This window comes from Salarias fasciatus, chromosome 16 (assembly GCF_902148845.1).
Source record: "Salarias fasciatus chromosome 16, fSalaFa1.1, whole genome shotgun sequence".
NCBI lineage: Eukaryota > Metazoa > Chordata > Actinopteri > Blenniiformes > Blenniidae > Salarias > Salarias fasciatus.
The window spans coordinates 24,756,983-24,781,857 of NC_043760.1; the positions used below are offsets into that span (position 1 = coordinate 24,756,983).

The 24,875-nt window shown below is 41.7% G+C and overlaps 1 protein-coding gene across 1 annotated transcript; it reads right to left on the reverse strand.

Moving 5' to 3' along the window:
• Positions 1 to 11,859: 11,859 nt before the first annotated feature.
• On the reverse strand, positions 11,860 to 24,361 carry cog3 (component of oligomeric golgi complex 3). Its single transcript, XM_030111656.1, has 23 exons — positions 24,104 to 24,361; positions 23,706 to 23,852; positions 23,564 to 23,625; positions 21,922 to 22,087; positions 21,324 to 21,398; positions 19,425 to 19,517; positions 19,076 to 19,201; positions 18,865 to 18,945; positions 18,722 to 18,765; positions 18,500 to 18,626; positions 17,736 to 17,827; positions 17,392 to 17,531; positions 16,763 to 16,923; positions 15,650 to 15,758; positions 15,418 to 15,536; positions 15,197 to 15,286; positions 14,431 to 14,551; positions 14,058 to 14,146; positions 13,777 to 13,911; positions 13,196 to 13,271; positions 12,939 to 13,066; positions 12,208 to 12,306; positions 11,860 to 12,052 (listed from the first exon to the last, which is right to left on the reverse strand). Exons 1-23 carry the CDS (start codon positions 24,269 to 24,271, stop codon positions 12,023 to 12,025), a joined length of 2,478 nt encoding a protein of 825 aa, XP_029967516.1. The 5' UTR covers positions 24,272 to 24,361; the 3' UTR covers positions 11,860 to 12,022.
• Positions 24,362 to 24,875: the final 514 nt, after the last annotated feature.

A 24,875-nucleotide genomic window follows, 5' to 3' on the forward strand; every position in this document is an offset into this window, starting at 1 on the left:
TTATTTAAAGGTTGAATCTGATCCCTGGTTGGGACGTCTGCTTCAGTGTGAAAAGAAATTTCACAAGGTGCTGGAAATGGTTCTATTTTAATCCACATGCATGTACTTAAAAAAAAAAAAAAAAAAAACCCTCACCTTCATCCCACAGCCACACATTATTCTGCACATATAGTCCCACAAATGAACATATGTCTGTTTTGCACATCAGGATAACACTGTCTCTTGACTGTGGGAACAATGGAGATAATAAAAATAAATGCTGTACAGATTATGCCTGCTGTGACTTAATGCTTTGCTTATATAAGACAATCATAGAACCTGTAGCGTAAGCTGGAAGCAGCAAATTGTAGCTGCATTTATTGATAATTAGCGTGTAACCAGTAAATTAAAAAAAAAAAAGAAGAAGAAGAAGAAGAAAAAGAAGAAAGGTGGGGGGGATGTCTTTACTGCGGCTGATTTATCCTGAAAGCCGAGGAGACATCCTGGAGAGATAATGTCGACCAAAGAGCATGCAGATTTACTGTCTGCTTGACCAGATGCAGACCTGCATCTGCAAATCTGCTCAGCATTGAGCCACGTTCTGGTGAAATCACCCAAATGCAGCCGTTTAACAGACGGAATGGAAACAGAGAAGTCACCCGAAAGGATAAGGCTGGTGTAAATTAGGAGAGAAAACAGAACAACAGTGCAAAGTTCACTGCTTTACGGTTTTTAAATGTCTTAAGTGTCAGTTGTCTGGTCATTTAGAGTTAAATTTACACTTAAGGCCTCACAGAGTAAGATGTGAAGATGATTGGGTCAGTTGTTTAGTTAACAGTTTTAGTTCAATTTAGAAAACAGTTCATACTAAAATCTGACAAAACAATTTCAAAATAAAAAATATATGTATGAAGACTGAAATAAATATCGTGCATCTCACGGATGCCATGCAGGAAGCTCAGTCAGAGTAAACTAAGCTCTTAGAGATCCAATTAAAAACAAGGTATTGTCAGTATGTCTGGGTGAGTGATCGCCCTGACTTTCAGTTCAGCAGTAAAGCAAGAACAAGCTAAAACTGTGGAATCTCTGCTTCTGACGCTGTTGTCTTGGCCCTGTCACGTGATCGATACCTGCACTGAAGCACATTAAAGTCTGAGTCCTGGCTCTCCAAGTGTCTTGGGGTCTTATTCGTGAGTGATGGGAGGGAGGATCATGAGCTCGGCCAAAGTTTTGGACAAGCAGTCGCTGTAGCAGAACGTCGTGGTGGTAAAAGGAGTTTATCTCTGTGTTCATCAGTCTCCATTCCCACCCCCATCCCCACACTGCCATGAACCTCTGGCCATTACCTGGAGAATGAGTCCGAGGAGTTTTCTCTGCAGGGCCGGTTTCAGATTAGAGGTGACGAGCCTGTCCGAAGGCTCAAAGTCGAGGAACCACTCCTCCAGATTGAGAGGAGCTACTTGAGGTAGCTTAGAGCCTGATTAGGATGCCCGCTGTCGCCTCTCATTAGAGGTTCACCGGGCCGGTCCAACTGGGCGGAGACCCCGGGGTCGGGTCAGGACCCGCTGAAGATTTGGAGGAAGTTGCTTACCGCCGCCCTACGAGCCCATGTGGACTAATCAGAAAAGAAGATTTCCAGTGTGAGAAAGTCACAGCGAGCCACATGAAACCACTGAAGCATCTGCATGAAAAGGACAAAAATAAGATTAGGAAAAGTACAAACCTCATCAGGTTCACTCAATTTCCAAAACCTTATTACTTTTTCTTTACTGCACCAAAGACTGAGCATCCGAATGTAGTTAAACAGATTGCCTTCAAGAGCTTCACAAGGACAGCCAGCGTTTAAAGAAATGAAACAATCCAACCTGCTTATTTAAATAGAAAAACAGAACTTCCACAAATGTGCCTTCTATTTATTAAAAAAAAATGGAAAAAAAAAAAACTCAGCTGTCACACAGACAAGTTTTATAAATACACCCCATCTGTCATCGCCAACTAACACCCTGAATTTTTTTTTTTCTAATTTTACCTAACTAGAAAGTAGTTGCCATCTGCACAAGCAATCCACAAACATAAAATGATAATAACGGCAGCCATTAAATGTGCGCCTGCTGAATATTGTAACATAGCAGTCAGCTGGACATGCTGGTCCACAATACAAGGCTGGCACCAGAACTGAAGTGTGGCTTGGCAGAAGTAAAACCCACAGTGGCATTTTTTAATACGCTCTGTAAGAACAAATCATATCAAAAGCTATGGAACGACCGTAGCTGTGGAGTCGTCATGAATTATTGATGCTTGATACTCCGCAACTTTGTTCCTCTTGCCATACATTGGTGTTTTCCAGAAATGATTAATTTACCAGCGGCATTCTCCAGCAACACGATTCCCTCCAATGATTGTTGTTTGTATTAAAGAATTCTGGATTTGTCTTCACTTCCAGTCGACAGAGTGGTAAAAGGCCATGCAGTGCACGTCGTATCAAAAATGAACCTCTGGTTTTCTTTTGATAAACCGTGTCAGAAACATCCGTTATTTATAAAACCAAGACATTGTGAAGCTCACCACACTGTTTCTGTCTCTGCACACACACCTGCTCTATCGCATGTACAATGGTGTATTTGAAATGCATTTCAATGCAGCTCCAGTTCGCTCGCAGCTGTTGGTAACACTGATGTTGACCCATTATAAGTCTTTAGACTTGCGAAATAATTTATTTGCTTTTTCTTGTATGGCCCACCGCAAGTCTGTTAATTAGCTGTTATTCCCAAGTCTTTAAATTATTGACCTCATACGGCTGCTAAATATACACAGTATGTCGCTGCTGAACACGTACAGTTTGTAGTTAATGCAGATTATTAAAAAAACACATGACCCAGATGAGCAAGATTCATTCTATCTCTCGCACTTTCACTCATTCTAATTCAATTTACATTTCCATGAAAATCTAGCCAAGGAGGCTTCGCTTGGCGTTGCAGTGTATCACAACAGACGACCAGCAGCTACAACTCGATGGGCAAATGAAATCAAGTCATTATACTACACTGAATAAATGAATAGAATAGAGGAAAATAGAATAATGGCTCAGAAACAAAAGATATATATATATATGGCCGGGAATTAATGAAAATTTTATCGAAAATTTATAATATTAAACAAATTATGCAAATGAGATTGAAGTTGCACTGATAACACTATTACTACTGGAGACCAGTAGTAGTAACGATGATGATGATGATGGGTTCAGACTTGTAGAATTTATACTCTTAGCAGACTCTGAGATGTCCCTGGTTTTGGGGTCATTCCATCAGTAACTAGCATGTTCTTCTTGCATGCTTGGATTTTCCAAGTTTTTTTTTTTTTTTTCAAAAATGTAATCTTTCCTTAAATTAAATATTACTAGTTAAAGACACATTTTCCACACTCGCATGCAGGTTTCTTTCATAAGTGCCACAGGGATGTTATCTGAGGCTGTCTCAGTGTCGTCGCCCTCTTCATGGACTGTCGGAGAGTTTCACCCTCTGCTGCAGGACTCCGTCTTCCTCTGGTCACTGAGGAAACCTCTTGATGTCTCTGGTCTCCTCTTTGGACTTGCTGTCATGCTGCTGAATGTCTCAGGCACAATCAAACATGCTGCTGTTTGATGGATAAGAATCTAAACATCTGAAGCGTTATGGGTTTTTTTTTTTTTGCACAGCACATTGTGTATACTGTGTTAATGGCCGTGGTGAGAAGCCAAGGAAAAGAGATCAAATAAAAGAAAGGAAGTAGATCTAAAAGAAGGACATGGACACAGATGTGGAGCAAGAGAAGCTGCTTTTAATAGTTCTGTGAGTCTTTTGTGCATTCGTGGTTCTTCTGCTCACCTCTGTTTCTGTTTGTAAATGAAGGCTAGCACAAACACACGGCAAATTAGCCAAGCTGGATTAAATCCTGCATTTATAAATAAATACATGTTCAGGGGGGGAAAAAAAAAAAACCTCTGCAAATACACAGACTTTAGTCACAGCATCCAGAACATACACTTCTGCTAGGGAAACAAAGAAAATACAACAAAGCAGAAAAAATCATGCCTGCAGTGGTTGTTTTACAGGTTTTGTTAGAATGATCGCGGGAGACATAAATCTAATTTTGTAATTAATTCCAACACAAATATACACAAAAACCAAAACAAATAAGGGAGCAGATATAATTATAAATGAGTCAACACTTGGTTAATTTATGCTAAAAAGGTAAATAAGCTTAGCATCCTCTCCATTGGGTGCACTTGTTTAATCTAAACTCAATCAGCTCTGCCACTGGTTTTTCATTTAACATTTCCTTATATCCTGCCGCCCGTGAACAGAGTACATAAGAGATAGAGCATTAACACCGGCTCACCACAACAGTAAACACACGCAGATAAATTAAAACCTGTCTCGTGATTTCAAGCTGAGCTGAACTGTAGGTTATTTTCAGGCGAGCGTAAAGACGTGAAGACATTCTGATCCAGTCAAATGTTTATCCTGCTTTTCACACCTCATCGTGACCTCTGAGGTCAAAATGCTCACTTCCTGCCTAACATATGTTTCCCACCAACCACGACAAACAGATTATTAATGTCACCTGCTGTGCAGGTAATTTCAGTAATAAAGAGAGCTCACAGGGAGACGGCGGGATAGACAGCCTCTATTGAAAAACAGATTATCTTTATCAGTAAGGAAATTGCTATTTTAATGAATTAATTCTCTCTTATAACAAATAAACCTTTTTTTTTGTCTTTTCAGTGGTGTGAGGAATATGCATTTGTGGAATGAGAAGCGGAGCTGAGCATGCAGGTTGTGCCCATATTTTTTTTTTTTTTAATTGCCAAATCTTGTCTGCCAAAGCCAAACAGCTTTTGTTTGCTCATTTGTTGTTGTTGTTGTTGTTGTTTTCTTGTTTGGGATGGGTGAAATATTGGCAGTTTACCAAGTTATTCATTAACAAATCAGTCACTTGATTGTCAGCATGTGGAGTTAACAGAAGCTCAAAACAACAGACAATAGCGAGAGCGAAGAAAAGCTGCTTGGCTTGGGCGGAGAAGATCTGGCAAATTTTTTAATGCCACAAAAGACACACTCGGTTCTGCTGCTCGGCTCACAAACACATATTCCTTACAAATGTGGCACCATTTAAAAAGGAAAACTGAAACGGTTCTGAGTGATAGCATTGTGAAGAAGAATAGTTACATAGAAGAAATCCTCATTTCTCTCTTTTTTTTTTATCCATGCAGAGTAAATAATTTGCAGGCCTCGTATTTCCCCTTAAACCCTGATTCTGCCTGATTCTGGTTTGGAGATATTAATTAAGATGAGGTGATTCAGTGTAAGTTTGTAGCTGACAATCTGTGTTTTTTATTAGTGTTTTCGCAGAATAAGTGTTTGGTGAATGACCGTAAATGTCTGAGACAATATTGTTTTGTGCTTTTTGTTGGTTGAATTTCTCTTTGATGTTTCAAATTAAGTATTGATGCTTCCATTTGTCTTCGAAGCTTTGAGTAATTTACAGCTTTGCTCTCGTCTCCCTTTTTTTCCCCCCACATCTGTTCAGGCCTTCGTAACCGGAAAACTTCTGAATAGAAATGCAGTATTATTGTGGCCGCTGTCAGTCACCATTCACAGACTAGATACAATTAAATCAAGAAAAAAAACATCATGTAGAGAACACATATGACAGATGAGCACTTTGAGCTGGGCCTCTTTCCACGGGGAGGGTATTAAAACAAACTCACAATGAGGCACTACGGCTCGCAAAAGAAAAACCTCTCGCTGAACGACAAGCACAGAAATGTCCTTGACGAAATAAAAGCTTCACTAGGACACCCGAAGTGGGAGAGGTTTCTCTGAACTCCACTATTTCTGTGTTATTAAACTAACATTTGAAATGCACTTTGTAGAGAGCCCTCAGACAAATGGAGAAAAGACACAATTAGCATATACCAAGCGGTTTTTTTTTTTTTTTTTTTATGCGCTGTATAGATAATATTCCAACTGCTAAAGAAATCTGGATTTGAGTTTTCACAGCCTTGTCTATCCTTGTCACAGCGTAAGTTTTATCTTGTGAAAGATGATATGACATGGTATCCAGAGACATGGAGTTTCACACTTTTGATTTATTCATGAGGCACAAGTTAAAGACCTCAAAGAATTTAATAAATTATGAACCGTCTTTGTTTTTTCCCCTCCTCAGAGTGTTTCTGGAAAACATGAAGTCTGAGCTACAGATATCCCAAGATAATGAATTGTTGGATTCTCTCAGTAAGGAAACTCCCCAAACTCCTGCAACCTGCCAAGGAGAAACTGAAGTCTTTAACTAATGTGGACAAGGTATAGACAAAATGTCACTTTTACAGTGCACCTCTCCCTCCTGTAGTATAAATTTGAATTCATTTATGGACCACACACATCATTTGCATTTACCTTGTATCTTTATCCGTCACTGGTTTGAAAACATGTCAGAAAAACTATTTTTGGAACCGCTCGTTAACTGGAATATTTGCATGCTACGTAGTTTCGACAGCGCGTTTCTTTAGGAGGGAGAAAATAATTTAGAAAAAAAAAAAAAATTACTAAAAGCGAAGACTCGGAAAATGTTTTCAGATCTCAACCTGGAGTGGATCAGAGGAGCTGCTGCAGACTGTGTTGAACATTTGCTGTGAGCTCTGCCAGCAGCTGAGGGGGAAAAAAAAAAGAAAGCCCCAGTGACCAGTGATCAGATAGCCAACAGCGCTGACCCAGAAGAGGTGAGCGGCCGAGTGTGCTGCTGCCAGGACTACAGTTAATATGAAGCCACAGTCACCGTAAACACAAACAGGCTGGACAGAGGGAGGGGGAGAAAAAAAAAGAAAAGAAAGAAAAACATGATTTTGCTCATTCCCAGTGTCACTGTGCGGCTTGGAGTTAAATTACAAATAATAATGAGACAAACTCATTTGCAAAATATTATTTTTAAAGCCAAATCCTGTGATTCAGACCACAGCTTAGTTTGCATCTTTTCATTAAACCGACTACATGTTCGTCTCTATCCGTTTGCGCTGTCCCTGATCTACCCTGCTGGATCACCTCCAGCCCCCATCACCCCAATAAGATGCTCTTCAGACAGAAAATGAGTGGCCTACATTCAAAGATTTCAGGCTGATGTGCTAAATTCTGGTCCCAAAGAGCCTCAGTCCTGCATGTTTTCTGTCTCCGTGCTCCGACACACCTGAGTCTCATAAATGTGTCATCAACAAAGCCTGCAGTAATCCTGACAGAGAATTACTCATTACAGTCAGGCGTGCTGGAGCAGGAGGGCTCTGGAAACGTGCGGGGCCGGGGCCCTCCAGGTGCACGGGTCGACACATCTGGCTTCCGAGATGTTTGCGTTTGTGAGTCAAACCACACCGGTCTGGGGGAAAATGTTAGAACAAGAAGCCGGCTGTGGAGATGCGAACCAGCGCTCTGACGATGTCGACTGTAGAAGCGTTCATCATGTTTAATCACCACAGAAAGCACTGAGTCGACCTGGAACGTCAGATGAAAAGCTGGTGTAAAACAGGATAACCATTGTCTCCTTTGTGGCAATTACCTGAAAGGAACACTTCGCCGAAGTGCAGCCTCGGAACATCTGAGAATGTTCCGAAGCTCTCAGTGGTCATTTCATTAAACTTTACCTTCACCTGTCCGATATGAATTGGTTTAGGTTCTTCTATAAGCAGTCAAGGCTGGAGAGAAAAAAACTGAGTCGTGCCCGAACCAAGCGCACAAATTCTCAGTCCAACTAAATATTTAAGCATCCAACCTGCCCGACTGTCCTTGGGAGTTGTTCAACTTTCAATTTCTTCAAACTACTTTGAGTGGCCTGAATATTCCAGCATTTCTTTGAGTCCTCGCGTAAGAATTTAACACTCCATGTTTCAGCAGATTGGACTTTGATTCCTCTCTAAAAGCATTTGAATAAAGCACAAAAATCCTGCCTGAATTAGTAAACTCTGTGAAATAGTTTGTTGAAATTCTCTCTCTAAAAAATAGTTATTCAAACTAGATAAATCTAAACTTTCCAGTTCAATAAAATGTTGCTATTTCTTTATTATCAGGATTGCAGCTTGTTTGCATATCAGATAAGCAACGATGAGTATAAATACATAGCGACGGCCTGTTTTCCCTTGAATCTGGATTTTAAACATTTGCAGCATTTCCACATTTACGCCCGTCTCTTTCTTCTTTGTGGGTTTCTCTGCAGCGAGCGGGAGCGGATGATATCAGAGAGCTTGCCGAGGGGCGCAGCGGTTATCTCAAAAGGAGCTGTGACTGATGGGGACCCGCCGATGCAGACAGATCAAAGGTCAGGATTGCTCACATCTATTCCTGCCTTCCACCCATTAAACGGTGTTTCCAAATTAAATTTCAATGCTATTGAATCTCCGCCGCCACAGTTTCCACAACACACTGCAGGTTGAACAGCTCGGAATAATGATAAAAAGGGGGGGGAAAAAAAAAAAAAGAGGCTTCAGATCGTCAGGCCCCTAAAGCAGGTTACACACACCATCGACCACAGAGAGACGCCTCATGCAGATTAAATTTGCCTTCGTTTCCCTTTTTGTTAATCCATGTCATGACACCTTTAACTTCATTACGAGGCACAAACAAGGAAGTGCCACCCCGCACAATCGACTCCCAGATGCTGCTCCGAGTGCCGGAAAGGGAAGCTGCACTCCCTCAAATAGAAATCACAGACTGGAAACAGGTTCTCATTTAGAGGAGGTCTGTTTCACAGGTTTTCCACACAGGGAGGGGGGGAGGGTCTCCCCTAGGGAGTGTTTGTGTGTTATTGTGAAGATAATAGATAAACTGACAAGATATTTCATATTTACTTATCTGCTCTGATCTACACAATATAAACATTAATATCCTTCCCCTACAATCATTCCCCACAGCTGGAAAAATATAGATACGAGTACAAAAAGGACAGATCTTTCTCACTGAACCTTGGTGTTGCTAAATGTTTGAATCACTCTTTTTGTTATTTATGCACAATAAAAAGTCACATACTGCACTGCATTTATGACACTGCTTGTGAAACACTACAGCGAAATACGGCATCCTTTAAAGTGAATGTGCTACAGCAATATAGCAAGCCAGTCTAATGCTTGTTGACAGTGTTTGTGTTTGAAATGCACCGGTTTGGGTAGATTTTTCCTACGCCTGCCGCGGTAATAAGCAGAAGTAAGTCGTCCCGCCGTGGTCCTTGAAGACGAGCCGTCAGCAGCCTCGTATTCAGGCAGGTTTCATAAACAGGTAAGCTGGAGCCGCAAAAACGGCCCCGCTCGGCACGACTGTTTAATCACTAGTGACATTTAACTTATCAGTGTGGATATAATTGACCAAGAAGCCATTTGAGGAGGAATTTCTGGTTCAATTTTCAATTACTGAGCAGATACTCAGAGGAGGAAAATGACAAACTATCTGGATCAGACAATAAAAAATCCCAGAGGGGATTATTGTTCAAAAGCTGCGTCTCTTTATATGTAGAAATTGGACTTCACAGAGAGGCTCCTCCTGCACCGAGGCAGAAGATTTGAAGACATCCTGGAGCTGAATGGACAGGAATATTTTTGCTCCAACAGCAGCATGTGACTCTGATAATGATGGAGAAAGAAAAAAAAGCATACTGTCAAAACTGAAAGCAACCTAATGTGGCATGTGACTTTTTTTTTTTTAACATTTAAAATCGTTAAAACAGCAGAGATAAGAGTTTTAGATCAAATCGCTGATTTTAATTTGCTTTACATTTTGTCACAGCCAAGGCAAAGGTCTGACACCGCCAGGGCCTGACATGCTTGAGAGATATCTGCAGCAGAAGAGAGCAAAGATCAATGTCCTGCTCCAGAACATCCAGTCCCTCATCACCTATCAAAAGACTGTCAGTCCACAGAAGGTCAAGCCCCAGCAAAGCCTCATCTCACAGATGGAAAGACGGCAGCTGCCAGTGAAACAGAAACTGTCTGCCAAGAAGACCCCCTAAAGTCAATGATGTCCTTGAATGGCAATTTCTTCTTTGCGTGAAGCGACTCGAACCGCCGCGTTCCCTGAATTTAAATAGGAGGACGGAGCATCTCAGAAACAAAGCCAAGACGCATTAATAAACTTTTTTTAATCCGAATATCCATAAATAGCAGAACTGTACATATCATTTTACAAAGAGCACGCCAAAAGTTACATCCACCGTCCCGTTACTGCCGTTATTGAGAAGGAGCTCGAGAAAAAACACCCAAGAATCATGAACACAGTCGATCTGCCCGACGTCACCGGTCCATCACTCTGCTAGAATAAACCACTTTAATCAACACTGTTATAAAAGAAAAGGTATAAAACATAAGATTTCATTGTCTTTTTGTACATATTTGCAGAACAACAATAATAAAAAAAAACCCTCGAACAACAAGGAAGTGGATTAGTAGAGCTGTGTTGATTTTGATTAAAGATGAAAACTGGAGCTATTAAGGCAGCAAGATGACTTGTGTGTGAAGGATTGTGAATTTACGTCTTAATTTGTACGTCTAATGAGACTTCTTATTGCGCGCTTGATATATGCATTTTCCATTTACAAGGGTGTTTTCAGATTTAGGTGTAATATGGTCTAAAATGCTTTGATCGTCACGTTGACCTCACTTTGGCCTCTCAGTCAGCTGAGATTCTGCAAATGGATTTTCTAGAAAGAGATTTATCTAGAAATAAATTAACGGGAAAAAAAAAAGTTTTATTTGCCCTCAGTTTTGACTCCTTTACTGGTGGGTTTGAAATCACAGATGATAGAATGTTACTTAGTGTTATGAAGGAGTCAGACTACACTGAGGGCAAATAAAACCTGGAATAAGAGTAAATTCATCCATCTAAGGTATACAGAGTGTTGAGCCAATCACAGCAGATTATTCACACTGTGCACGTTACTAATCCACCACAATGCAAACACAGAAACTCAAACACTCACATTCACACCTCTGATCATTTCAGAGTCCCCAATTAACCTCAGATGCATGTTTATGGCCCGAGGGAGGAAACTGGAGAACCTGAGGAAGGCTGACACACACTGGATGAACATGCAGACTTAACATTGCACTCCCAGTGGAAGAATCTCCCTGTCCAGATGACCGAAAGTCTCAGTTGAAGATATGAAATCGAACTTTAGAAAGCCTTGTGAAAACATTACAGACCCACAAATTGATTTAGGCGCACACACATTCAGATGTAGACATTAAAATCTGTGTACAGGTAAATTGAAGTCACACTGACGATTCTCATCACAGAAACTCGGATCAGTACGCACGCACGCACACACGTCATTTTGCTTCTATAATCGCCCAGTAGAAAATCTGCTCAGCTGGACACACCTGGATGAACTGACCACGTTTCAGACCGTTACATTTAAATATATTGGACTGACTTTTTTTGCAGTATTTTTCTGTTGTCCTTCCAAAATCATCAAGGGAATCTGAGTGGAAGTCTCCTTACTGGCCGCCAGCTCTCCAGAGCTCTATTTGTGCACCCCAGTCCGAGCGCCCCTGCAAACCCAAACCCTCCGAGTGCAAATCATGGTTATTCTCAACATTTTGGTGTTGGGAGATGAAACTGTCCTCACAAATCCGCTGTAGATAAAATTGATTTCTCCTCCATGAAACAAGCCTTCCAAAACACCGCTTCAATTTTTTTTCTTTTTTTCTGTCAACAAAATGATCAACTCAGTACCCAAAAAGTAACTCTCCACCTCCCAGCTTGTTGTTGACTTCAAGATGAATAATACCTGAACCTCTTCATACTGCTGGAGCCTCTTGTAGCAAAAATCTTTGGCCTTGTGCAGAGCTTTTTTTCTTTTTCTCCCCCCTTTCTTGCAATCAGTTCAGCCCTCCTGGTCCGGTATGCAGCTCGTGTGCGGTATTCTGGTCATCTCTCCCACTCAGCCTCCCAGCTCCTGGTCGGGGCTGGAGGTGCAGCAGCATGTTGCTATCCAGGGGGTACTCGCCAACATTACAGCGCTACACCAGGCATTACTTATTCACGGACAGCAGCAGGTTAACCTGAAAGAGAGCCGTGAAAAATTATGAGCGCTCACCGTGGCTTAGCCGATATCTGATATTTAATGATACTTGAACTGGAATTTTGGATGCTGCAGCAGCATTATTCAAAATAAGCCAGGTGCCTTCTGGGTATGCTCATCCACACGGTGATGTACCTGCTCCATAGATGGGCAGGCAATGATTTGAAGGTCTTCTCCACTGTATTCCTCCTGAAGCAAAGCGTGCAGTCTTTGGAATACCTGCTGGATGTTATTCTGTGGAAAGAGCCATGCTATTACTGAGTGCTGGAAGGAAATTAATACTGCATTTCCATCTGGCCTATGTCCCCTCCACTATCTTGTTTCCATGTCAACCGCTGAATTTTGTTCCTCTCTCATTCAGCCTCACCTGGCACCTTGATGAACACTACACAGGCTGCACAAAGATTTCTCTATTAGAGTTCAATCGCACCGGCAATTTATAGCTAAAGGCACAATCTCCCAGCCAAATTTAAACAAAAGAGTCAGGAGTCACACAGAACTATCATTTATATTCCGTTTGAATTAGGTGACAGGCTTTCGACTGAAACATCGAGGTATAAATGTGATCTAACACTGCAAGAGGTTTATTAACGCTGGAGCGTCACAGTAGACCCGCAGTAGACCTGTAACTTCACCTCACGTCAGGAGCCGTCGGCATGTTATCAGCCCGGCTCGTCAGTAAAGTGTGAACATCCTCCAAGTTATATTATTTGAAACAAATTAGACCTTGGAGTGCGGCATCATGTTATTCGTGCTTTGTGATTCTTGTGTGAAAAGGAATCTGCAATTCTTTGAGCTTCAACAATGACTTGAAAAGAAAATGAGTCATGCTGTACATGCTATACTCTGGCTCGTCTGCCACCCACCCGGACAGGCTTGAAAAGGATGAACTCTGTGTCTCTATTGGCTAAGTACAAGGACATGCTCTGTAAAGTGCTGGGCAGCTTGCTCTTCATCACCCGGTAGGTCGCCATCACCACGTCGTTGATCTTCGCTAGAAAGAGGGAGAAAAATAGACAAAAAGGAATGACTTTAAAAAAAAAAAAGGCATTAACATGTTCTCTTGCAGGTCACGATGAATTACAGCATGATGCTCGTGCTGTTTCCTAAAGTTGAATTTTACCTGGCTGTGCCCAAGGCTGCTGAGACAGACTGTATGTGGGACCGCCTTGGATAGCCATAGTTTTAAGAGCTGCAACCTGAGAGAAGTCACAGCCGAAAAGAAAAAGAAAAAGAAAAAAGAAACAGTTAGAAGAGACCTCATTTGTGTTAGTTAGGGTGAGATACGCAAACAAGGACAAGATGCTCGGCTGTCAGTTCAGCCAATTTAATAATGTCTTGAATTAGACTTGTTTTTACATAAATACACACACGGAAGCGACAGGTAGACAAAAAGACAGGCGAGGAGTTGCAGCAGATTCACTATATTGTAAGAGCACAAAAAATGTAAACAACCATATGAACACACCACCCAGGCAAGTAAATTAGATACCCTTGGTGAGAAATAGCTGTTTTATCTTCACTTGTCAGCTAAGTACCGAGACCGTCGGTGATCAGTGAATAAGAAAATGATTTTTTTGTCAAAGGTTTCTTTTCCTTTTTTTAAAGGTAAAAGCTGAAAAAAAAAAAAAAGAAAAAAAAAATTGAAGGTCAAGATGAGCCGTCGCAGCCTCGGGCTAAGTCTGCCTTCGCTCTAACAGTTACCTTGGTGAGAAACTCCTCAAGGTTCCCCACAAAGATCTGAGTTTGCTGCTGGATAAACTGCTCGCAGCTGAACTTCAAGTGCCGGTCCACATCCTTCTTTGAGTCAATGTAGTGCTCCTTTATCTCCGGTGTTCCCTGGGGAGCACGGGGAAAAGAAGAAGAAAAAAAAAAACGCTTTAGCACTATCAAGTGGCATTTCCCTGAGGCGGGGTCCTATCAAAGTACATAAAGTATATAGTATGTTTAGTAGAAAAGGTGGAAAAGAAGAAGAAGAACAGTACCTCCAACAGGAATTCAAGTATGGCGTTGTGACTGTTAAGTCGGAAGAATTTGGGAACAGCCTTAGGGTTGAGGATTTTGAAGGCAGCATCTGAACACAAAGCAGAGATTAAATCTCAGCTGGTGTAGCATTAGAGTGCCCTCTAGTGATGCACTCACAATATGTCCTTGACTGGGATGAGCGTGGCAGTCGGAGCAGATCTGCCCTCGTGAGCCATTGGTTAATGTACATTATGGCGTCGGATTACAATTTCCACATTAATTGTTGCCATCGGTGCATGTGATAGGCACAAGTTGCTTAATGAGCATGAAAATGTAATGACTGGCTTTATGGAGCCGAACGCCAATGTTCCCCTCCACCTTTAATTATCTTACCTCGCGTTTTTTTCAGGTCCAGTGAGATTTCCTTGATGGCAAAATCGGTGTGAAATGGGGCAATCTGTTCACGCATAATCAGCAGGTGCTTGATCAGGAAAAGTTGCCCATCTATTTGTGTCTACAGAAAAGCGAAAGCACACTGTTAAAATCCACACTGCCAGCACAGAAGGGCTGACTATCAAAACCAGCGCCAGTATGAAAAAAAAAAAAAAAACAAAAAAAAAAAACCACAGGCTCAGAGGAGATAAGGGAATATCTCTAATTAATAAGCACTGATTAACCACGGCCAGAAGAGGAACACAGTGCAGTGGCAAACAGACGAGGAGACAATATTTATAGCTTAGCTAGCAACTAAAACGCTGGAAAAAGACGGAGAGTGGAAACTGTCTTCTGAGATTGATGCCGCGGCTTTAATTTGATGTGGTGGGTTGAAACGGGCCAGTTAGCGTCGATATTGACAGCATATTTGAAGGTGAGAGGAGCCCATAAATAAAGGAAGGTCTGCTGCACGCTCGGTAAAGCATGATAAAGCACACATTAAAACAAACTTTCAATGACAGAGCAGCTGCTTTCGCTAAGGATTTTGTAGCCTTAAGGACCTTTATTCTAGGGAGGAAACTGATCCTACTTATGTAGGGGGGGGGGGGGGGGGGGGGGGGGGGAAGGAACTTTTCTGGCTATTTGAATAAAAATAAAGAGTTTCTGAAGTTCAGCAAAAAAAACTAAACAAAACCACACAGTATTGTTAACCATGTGGGCCAACCTTGTTTTTCAGGATGATATCAGAAGCTTTAAGCAGGGACTGGATGCACGCAGATAAGGCTTCTTGAGATAAACCCTGGAAGACCGCTCTCTGCAAAGAGACCAAGATTTGGCATTAAAAAAAAAACATGAAAAAAAAAAAAATAGCCAAGCTGCAAAACTATATACACTGAACACCCTTTGGTGCAATAATTTAGCAAGTGAGAGAAACTGAGGACTCACGTCTATACATCTGTAGAGCTTGGATAGACAAACCAGGGTTCGCCTGACAGTGGGGTACCACATGCCGTGCAGATCAGCAGGAGAGACAGATGTCTGTATTCGAGATGCTTCAACACTGCCTGTATTCATTGATTCATTGTACAAAGAAGGAGAAGACAACCGGCTCGATGACAGTGCCACCAAATGTGGAAGAAAGGCAACTGAAAGCGAATGTCACGATCTGGAAACAGACCAGCGTTACTGTTTCTTCTGCCATCGGGATCCTCAAGCTGTACATCAGAAAACATGGACTCCTGTGACATCTGCTTCATCTGTTCCTCCTTCAAGCTCTGAGCAATTCTCTATTGATGACAGACAAGCAAAAGGTGGTGGGGAGAGAATGTTACCATTCTGTAGAGTCATGTTTTTCACCATTTCTGTTCCAACAGGAGGCCTAGGGGCTTCTTAGAGGTAAGAAACATCATGAAATACAACTCGTAAAGCAAAGCTGTATGCAGACAGAAAGCGAGATAAACATCTGAAATGCATCGAGAACATCGCACAGATTCGACATCGCATTTGAAAGTGCAGCACGTTCCAGAGCTGTTTAATATGAGCTGAGACTCAAAGGCATAGTTAACAACATCTGTAGATATTCGCAAGACCAGAAGCCTCCAAGACTTTCATTTGCATAATTCAACTTAAAACATTCAAACTTTTTAAGCAGCTGTAGATAGAAAGTGTAAGATGTCGTTCTTTTTTTTTTTCCTTCCTTGACTACAGAAGAAGTCTACAGGTCTTTGAACGCTTAACATAAAATGAAATTAAAGTTGAGGAGAAAGCGACAGACAAAAAGACTTCTAAATATCTTAAGAAATACCAGACTCTGCACTACCGAGTGATTTTAATAAAAATAGAGAATATGCAACACATTTAGGGGCTTTGAAATATCAGTCTGGACTCAAAGGCATATTTAACAGCATGCAGACCAAAGGCCTTCCGAGGGCCAAATTTACACTTAAGACATCGAGTCTTTTCAAGGATCTTCTGGGAGTCACTAATGTTCTGGATAAAGAATATAAGATACACATAAAGAACATATGTAAGTATAAATTATACATCTTCAATGCTGCTTTATGCAACAAGCCAAACTTCAGACAATGTACATTCAGAGTTACCATTTAACCACAAACCCGAGCAAGCACTTTTAAAACATGCAAACTCTGAAGGGAAAGCTGGACTTAAACCAGAGCAGATCTCAGTGCGAGGAAAACTAACCACTACACCAACGTAAAGCTTTAAAGTATCGATGATTTGGAGCATTTGCTTGAATCTGACCCCATGCCTCCCAGCACACAAGCATTACCTCCATCATTTCCAATTTCTCAGGATAGGCCAGATCCCCCGGAGCTGGGTTGTAGCCCGTGATATCGGTCTGGATGTAAATGTGAGTCCTGTAGACCAGCCTCTCCTGAACATCCTCCAGCATCTGCTTCACCACCGCATCAAAGGCCCCCAGCTGGGCAGCTGCAGAGAAACACACAGAGGTCACGTCACTGATCAGCCAATACCCGGAAAACCTCAAAGCTCCCTTTCTAGTTTCATGCGAACACATTCTACATATACATGCTTTGCGAGTCGAGCTGTGCAGGGCGCTGTGATGTATAGGGAGACTGCATGCGGTTGGGTCATGATGGAAAAAGTCGGGGGAACAAATAAGCAGGCGCCATGAAAGCATCCCACTGCTCACACCTCCAAAAACAAATCTAATAATTCTATGCTTTTGCAAACAATCTGTCTTTATTTTGATGTCTCTGTAGACGCATCCTTCTTTTGTAGGTGTTGTGAATAATGAAATCCATTCCAGAGAGAGTTTAATAAACATCAACAGAACAAAATTTTGCAAAGCAAGGATGATACAAAAACAATGTGTGAGAACAAATCTGAGCGTCAACTTCACGATCAGTGAGAAGCAGTGCAGAGGACCGGACCCACCGTTGTTGTGGACGTGGTCTTCCAGCATCTCGTTCTTCAGGATGCTGCAGAGCTCGGACAAGGTCTCCAGGTGGATGATGTGGATGATCAGAGGCCGGAGGACATCGTACAGCGATAAGCACAGCTTCTCCAGGAGCTCGCTGTCAGATTGAAAACAATTCAGTTCTTTAAAATACTCTCTTTCCTGAAAATTGGAGTCTAAGTAAAACAATTCTTTGATGATAACTCAGAAATAATCATGGAATGAAAAACACTAGTTTTCCTTCCACTTCATTTGTATTTCAAACACTGAAACTGAAATGTCTTCGACTGCTCTCCCGTCGGCATCCAATGTTTCTACTCACTCTAGCTTCTGTGTGGGTTTGGTGAAGAACTCGTTGTACAGCTGGTGTTCATCCTGACACACGTGCACCATAAACGCGCAGCCGCTGCGAACCTGCACAAAGACAGAGTTAAGGATCGCGCGCTGCCGAGCCAGCAAATACTTCGGCTCCACCACAAAACCAGTAAACACATTCTCCCAATTAACTATTACAGCAGTCATTAACACGATGCATAACCTTTCAAGGTTCATTACAGGAAAGCTGTGGAAAGGTGGTGCGGCTGTTATGATGTTTTATTGCTTGAAAGTCTGACCTTTAATTACAGCATCCCCATCAAGCCAATTAGCGAAGTGTTTAAAATGCCACAACAGCATCAAAATACATAGTCTGAGCAGGAGCCACAACTGGACCAGGTTTGTCTGGAGTGTAACATTAGAATAAAATATTTCACAATCAATTACTGCCAACCTTTAGGTCGGTAAAAACTTCAAATGCGAAAAGAAAGAGCGGAGTAATTTACAGCTTTATAGATGAGCTATGACGAAGGGTGCACAAACAACGCCCAGCAAAGCAATTCACTGGTGAACAAAACAAGGAGAAATCTCCAGACGCCTGCTGTACACAATCCCAGGTTATGCTCATTTATCATGTGCACAGCTTTGTGTCTCTAACAAACAGTGCAGAAAATACCCCAGAGGGCCCACACTGTCCATTCTCGGCAAGCTCAAATGTCACCTTGCTATATTCTAAAGGGCACTCCCCACTTTGAACCAGCCGAGCCTTACCAGAGCACAGTGGTCTTTGCTGTTTTGGTTGGTCAAGTCTGTAATGGTGGATCTGATGCAGGGATTGAGGAGCTGCTCTCTCTGGTCAAGATAGCACTGATGGATTTCGTCGAGGAGCTGCTGGTACCTGCTCGTGTCAATTATAAAGATTGATGTGTTCATTTAGGACAACAACCGTGGAATTTTTTTTTTTCCCGATTCAACAGGAATGTTAATACTCACTCGGGGATCTTTTCTGCTCGCTGTTCAATCTGCTCAATGAGTGACTGAGGAAACAAAATCGGAGCAACTATTTTTTATTGCAGGAGATTAAGGGAAATAATGCAACCTACACTTTGAGTGTGCGATGAAATAGGTATACTCACTCTAACTTTCGGTGCAGCTGCTCTGAACTTAACATAATAAAGTGTGAAGGCGTTGTCTGCATTTGTCAAACCCAGAGGATCCTGGCGGAGACAAAAGCAAACAGCTACTGACAACAGGCAACACGCACGCACGCGCACACACACACACACACACACACACACACACACACAGCTGTTGACTTTGTGAGAGGAGTACGCGACCTGTACTCACCCTTTTTGTTAACTGGCTTGTGAGATTCTGCATAGTGTTTACAATGTGGATCTTCATGAAGTGCATAGCTTTGGAGAGACATTGCTTGAATTTGGTCAAATAGACCGGATAGTCCTTGAAGTTGGGCTGTAGTAAGAAAAAAGAAAAAAAAAGTCTTCACTAGTTTGTTATATGCGTCTCTTCAGTCCATTCAGTACCTCAGAGGATTGATTATTTTGCAAGGAAAACACAAATATGTGATTAATTATCATCTTGGGTGTATTTTCCCGAAGAAATTCAACATATTAACCAAACACAGTGATTCTCATAAAGACTAAAAGCATGCAGGTGAAACTGTAACCCCACTCACGTGTGAAGAAACGTATTCTATGCAGTCGTCGAGCTTCGACAGCATTGGAATGAAGCCCTCACTGTTTACAGACAAGGTCGGCGAGTTCAGCTTCTGCAAAGACAACGGAGTGAAGTCCCAATTAATTTCAAGTCGTCAAAAAATTGTAAACTTCCAAGCTGACTATTTGAACATTTTATAAAGCAAACGCCACATATGTAATGGTTTTACTTTCAAATCAGGTCAAAGTAAACACCGGAAAGAGGTAAGTTATACTAACTTAAATCCAATTATTATTTCAAGAAACAAATTTACACAATACATACAAATGTATTCCAACAATTTTAAGACACACTGAACAAAAATATGAATGCAACACTTTTGTTCATGCTCCCATTTTTCATGAGCAGAACTTGAGGATTGAACATTTTTTCTATGCACGCAAACGGCCTCTTTCTCTCGTATATTGCTCACATATTTCTCTAATCTGTGAGGGAGCACTCCTCCTTTGCCGAGAAAACAGAAACCACCTCTGGGGTGTGGCAGAACGAGATGCCGATCAGACAGCAGGATTATTGCACAGGTGTGAGCGAAGCTGGCAGCAAGTTGTAAGGAAGCGTGAAATTCACAAGCTGACTGCGGGAATGTCCACCAGAATATTTTCTCCCATCTGTCATCTCAAAAGGGGTATCAGAGAACTGGGCAGTGAATCCAACCAGCCTCACAACCACAGACCACAAATAATCACACCGGTCCACATCCAGCACTTTCACCTCCAAGATGGTCTGAGACCCGCTACCCAGGCAGCTGCTGCAGCAAACCGGTTTGCACTAAAATTTCTGCAAAAACTGTCAGAAACCGTCTCACAGACGCTCCTCTATGTGCTCATCATCCTCATTGGCGTCTCCACCTGACAGCAGTCTGTCGTCATAACCGATCTGAGTGGGCAAATGCTCACGTTCGATGGCGTCTGGCACTTTGTTCTCCTCACGGATGAATCCCGGCTTTCACTGTACGAGGCAGATGGCAGACAGCGTGTGTGGCGTGCTTTGGCTGAGCGGTTTGCTGATGTAAACACCGTGAATGGCGTCAGCCTTGGCGGCGGTGGGGTTGCATTATGCGCAGGCGTGTGTTATAGACAGCACACAGGTGCATTTTACTGATGGCGTACTGAGATACCGTGAGGAGATCCCGAAGCCCGCCACTGAGCCGTTCAGCCATGACCACCGCCTCATGTTACAGCGTGGATAATGCACAGATTCATGTCGGTACACAATTCCTGGGAGCTGAAAACATCCCAGTTCTTGTATGGCCAGTATATACTCGCTGGACACGCTCACCCAGTGAGCATGTTTGGGATTCTCTGGATCGGCAGGCGTGTACGACAGCATGTTCCCCTTCTTGCCAATATCCAGCAACTTGGCACAGCCATTGAAGAAGAGTGGACCGATATTCCACAGGCCACAATCAACAACCTGACCAGCTCCATGCCAAGGAGATGTGTTGCGCTGCGTGAGGCAGACTGTTCTCACACCAGACACTGACTGGCTTTCTGACCGTCCCAATACAGTAAAACTGCACATTTCAGAGTGTCCTTTTATTGTCGCCAGTCTGAGACACGCCTGTGCAATAAGCCTGCCGTCTGATCAGCATCCTGGTCTGAAGTCCTCACTAACAAAGATTTAGACAAATTTGTGAACAATATTAAGAGAGAAATAGGCCTTTTGTTTATATAAAAATGGGAGCGAAAACAAAAGCGACACATTTATGTTTGTTCAGTGTCATTGTTATGCCAGGCTGCTAATTAAAATGATGATTATAGTTAAATCTAATTAAAACTGAAGTGACATGCATGTCACAGTTCATACAGTTACAGCGGTTAATTGTTTCATTAGGTTGACAACAGGAAACAAGTCCTACCGTATTTATGTTCTCCAACTCATTAAAATATGACAGTTTCTGCTGTATGCTCTCTGCCAGATCAACCAGCTCCGACTGAAGAGACAAAAAAAAGAAAGAACCACAGTTAAAAAAAAACAACTTGATGACAGTTCAATTTCACATTTTTTCAGCTTCTCCAAACAGTCAGACACACAAAATCCAAGCGTGATATTTGCAAGAGCTGGCAAAACAAAGTGTCACTTAAAAGCTGCAATAATAACCTAATTTCAGATGAAGTTTCACAATAACAACATAATTTCTTATTCTGTTATTACCTGGTTAAGGAGGGCATTCACAAATACCAAGTATATTTTCCTGAATAGAAATACTAAATGCACTCGCATTAAAAAGTAAAGAAGATACGGTAACTACGCATTTAATGTCATTATAAAAAGGATCCATTAAAGAATAAATTAACAGAAAATCAAAATGTAAAATCAATAAAGATCCTGCAAGTAATTAAATAATGAACATTCTATTGGTATTTACAGGAGTAACAACAGTTGCAGTATTTGCATATTCAGTATAAATAATGAATGGAGCAGTTATTCGGAGTCAGGACCGTGTGTTACCGCACCTGTTCTTTTAGGAGCTGCTCACAGGCTTCATGCAGGGCACCAGTTTTATTGGAGACAAACAGGTACTGCTTTTGGAGCGAGTCCAACTGCTCAAGAGCTGCACTGACGTCTTTTAAAATAGCGTCACATTGTTCCTGGTAGCAGTTTAGATCGTCTCTTGTTTTCCTAGACGGGAAACAATATCAGCATCAATTTATTTTTCTCAAGACAGCGAAATTATAAAAGATCAATACATTAATCAAGGTCGTCATATTAGGCAGGGAGCCGTTCCAGCATGATGCACAGCTGCTAAAGCTTAGAAATGGGACAAATTGATGATATTATGAATATAAAGCAAAACATCTGGAGCGACCTCCTTATTCGAGGAAGTAATAGAGCATGGGAGAAAGGTTTAGTGCTGAATATGTAAAACAGGAGCATTTTCCAGACATGTCAGAGGTTATTCTGCTGTACCGGACCTTGTGCTCCCGACTCAAAAAAGCCCATTCATAGTCATTTGTTTATTTCTCTAAGCAGTACTGTAAAAGCTGATGTAAATAAATATATTGTTTTTATACAATCATACTTTAGTAATTCTTTTTTCTGTATTCATGCATTCTTTGTCTAGGATGTGGTGGACAACCAGATTACAGGGCTCTAGTAAGGGTTAAGGATGTTGCTCTCTGGGAATCAAATTCTCAAACAGTTTTGGGTAAAGGAAAAAAATGCTGTCATCGTCACATTTTACATCCAATTAAATGACAAAGTTTCAGAGGGGTCACACAATTTTTTTCACTATAAGAAGATCGTTCATTGAGCTTTATGCGCACATTTATGACAGAGATTTCTGTCAAATACAAAAACCCAGCCATCATTCAACATCTAGCAATTCTGATATGACCAACAATTTAAGAAAACATTTGATCTGCAGCATCGAACAAATGCAAAGTGGAATGTTGCACATCTTCTGATTGCAAAGCTTTTAAGCAAGCTCTTAAAACTGTCTCCCATCCCTGGTCTGATTACAGGAACCTTGATTCTAGCAAGAGACAAAGTAACCTACTTTAAACCAGGTCTACGCAGTTAAAAACTACTCTCCACAAAGCAGTTGAATAGGAGCATAACCATCACAAAATTTAAATAACAGTTTCTGATTTTTTTAAACATAGGTGGAAAACTTCTAATATTTAGTCTGTTTGGGATGAACCAGTGGAGATCTTAATGGTTGAAATGTGTTAGTTTCTTGTCTAAATCTCAGCCACTCTTCTCAAGATACACAGTTTAGTTTTCGAGCACAGTGCAAAGTTGACTAAGGATTCTCAAATTAAAAGAAAATCTGATTATTGAAAGGACCATCTCTGCATGAGTCCTCTGAGCCACTTTTGCAGGATGAAGATGTGTTAAACTGGGTTAAATTTATTCTAAACTTGCCTTAAAGTAAGCTTAATCTGAAGCTTATTTTAGGACAGTGACAACACAAAGATCCCCAAGAGGTTAAGTATATGATAAATAAATAGTGTGAGGTAATTTGAGCGCATGTTTCATGTCAAAGCATTTGGTTCCTGGTCTGATCTTGCATGTCCTGTAACTTCAAACAGTTCTCTTATTCAGCAAACAGCATGACACAACAGTGTAGAAATAAGAATTAAAAGATTGACGCACCTGTACTTTGCGCTCTCATCCTGGTCCATGTTTGACTGGAGCTTGGCAAACCAGGCAAAAAACTGCAACACAGAAAGGTATCGCATCACCTCAGTGAACCTGATCAGGCTGCAATAAGTCCAGTAACAGAGGAGATGGAGACCTGCTGTGCAGTCTCGATCCTGTCATTTTCCATATCCAGCATCTGGAAACCTTTGAGCAGGACGTCTTCAGTGGAAGCGGGGACAGTGGCTGTGAAGGGGGACTGCAGGGACCGAGAGGACAGGCTGCACAGGTCCTCGATGGGAAGCTGCAAAACAAAAACATGGCTCCACTTGAAGCTAGCTCAGCTCAATGGCTACAACTAGTCTCGGAGTACAACAGCAAGTCCGACAAAAAATAGTCAACTTGTTGGCATTCCGTGACAGTATTAACCATTATTATTTTAACAACGACGTGCTAAAAATACAGCTTCTTTATCTTCTTATCCCCACTTGCGTGTATAAAGTAAGTTAGCAGCGCTGTTAGCCGGTGGCTAGCTGCCCCGGATTCGAAGCTCACCTCCGAGGGTACAGACAGAGTTTCAGCCGCAGCTCGGATCTCCAGGACGGAGTCCATCTGCTTCTCCGTGAGGGGAGCCGTGGCGTCCGTGCGGCGGTCCCATAAAGACAGCTTCTCCCTGGTTTCCTTGTCAGTGAGGTCCAGCAGAGACTGATCTGTGGACGCCATAGCCGCTGTGGACAGCGTCAACGTCAGCAGCAACGCACTGACAGGTACTTCCTGTTCCGGGAACGTGGGCGGGGCTTATATGGAGGGGCGGGGCTTAGATGTGTGGGCGGAACCGATCTTAGTTTACATTTCCATGCAGTCAGCTTCAGAGACGGCTGTGAAGATGAACTTGGAAATATTACAACCTAAAACCAATCATTTACTTCCTTTCTGTGAGAGGCAACATGATGTAAAGTATGTTGTTCAGCATAAAAGTTAAACCAAGAGAAGTTCATCCTCATTTGGGACTTTTGCATTTATGCATCCATAGTTTCCTTCTTATTGTACCTATCTAATAATTTCAGTCTTTACATGAATGACAGTAAAAAAGCTAACATTTGCAGGAACAGTGATGAAGTGATTCTGAAGTATAAAGTGATCTTATTTTTCATTTTTTAAAAATGTATTTGGGAGTGGGTGTGTGTGTGGGGGGGAGGGGTCTGTTCATTTTTTAGGATACTTGATTTCTGAAAGACTGCTATTGTTGCAATTTATATTACATAAACTAAATCTAAATATGAGTAGTGTGTATCCTGTATTGAAAATTTTTTAAAAATTCAAGTCA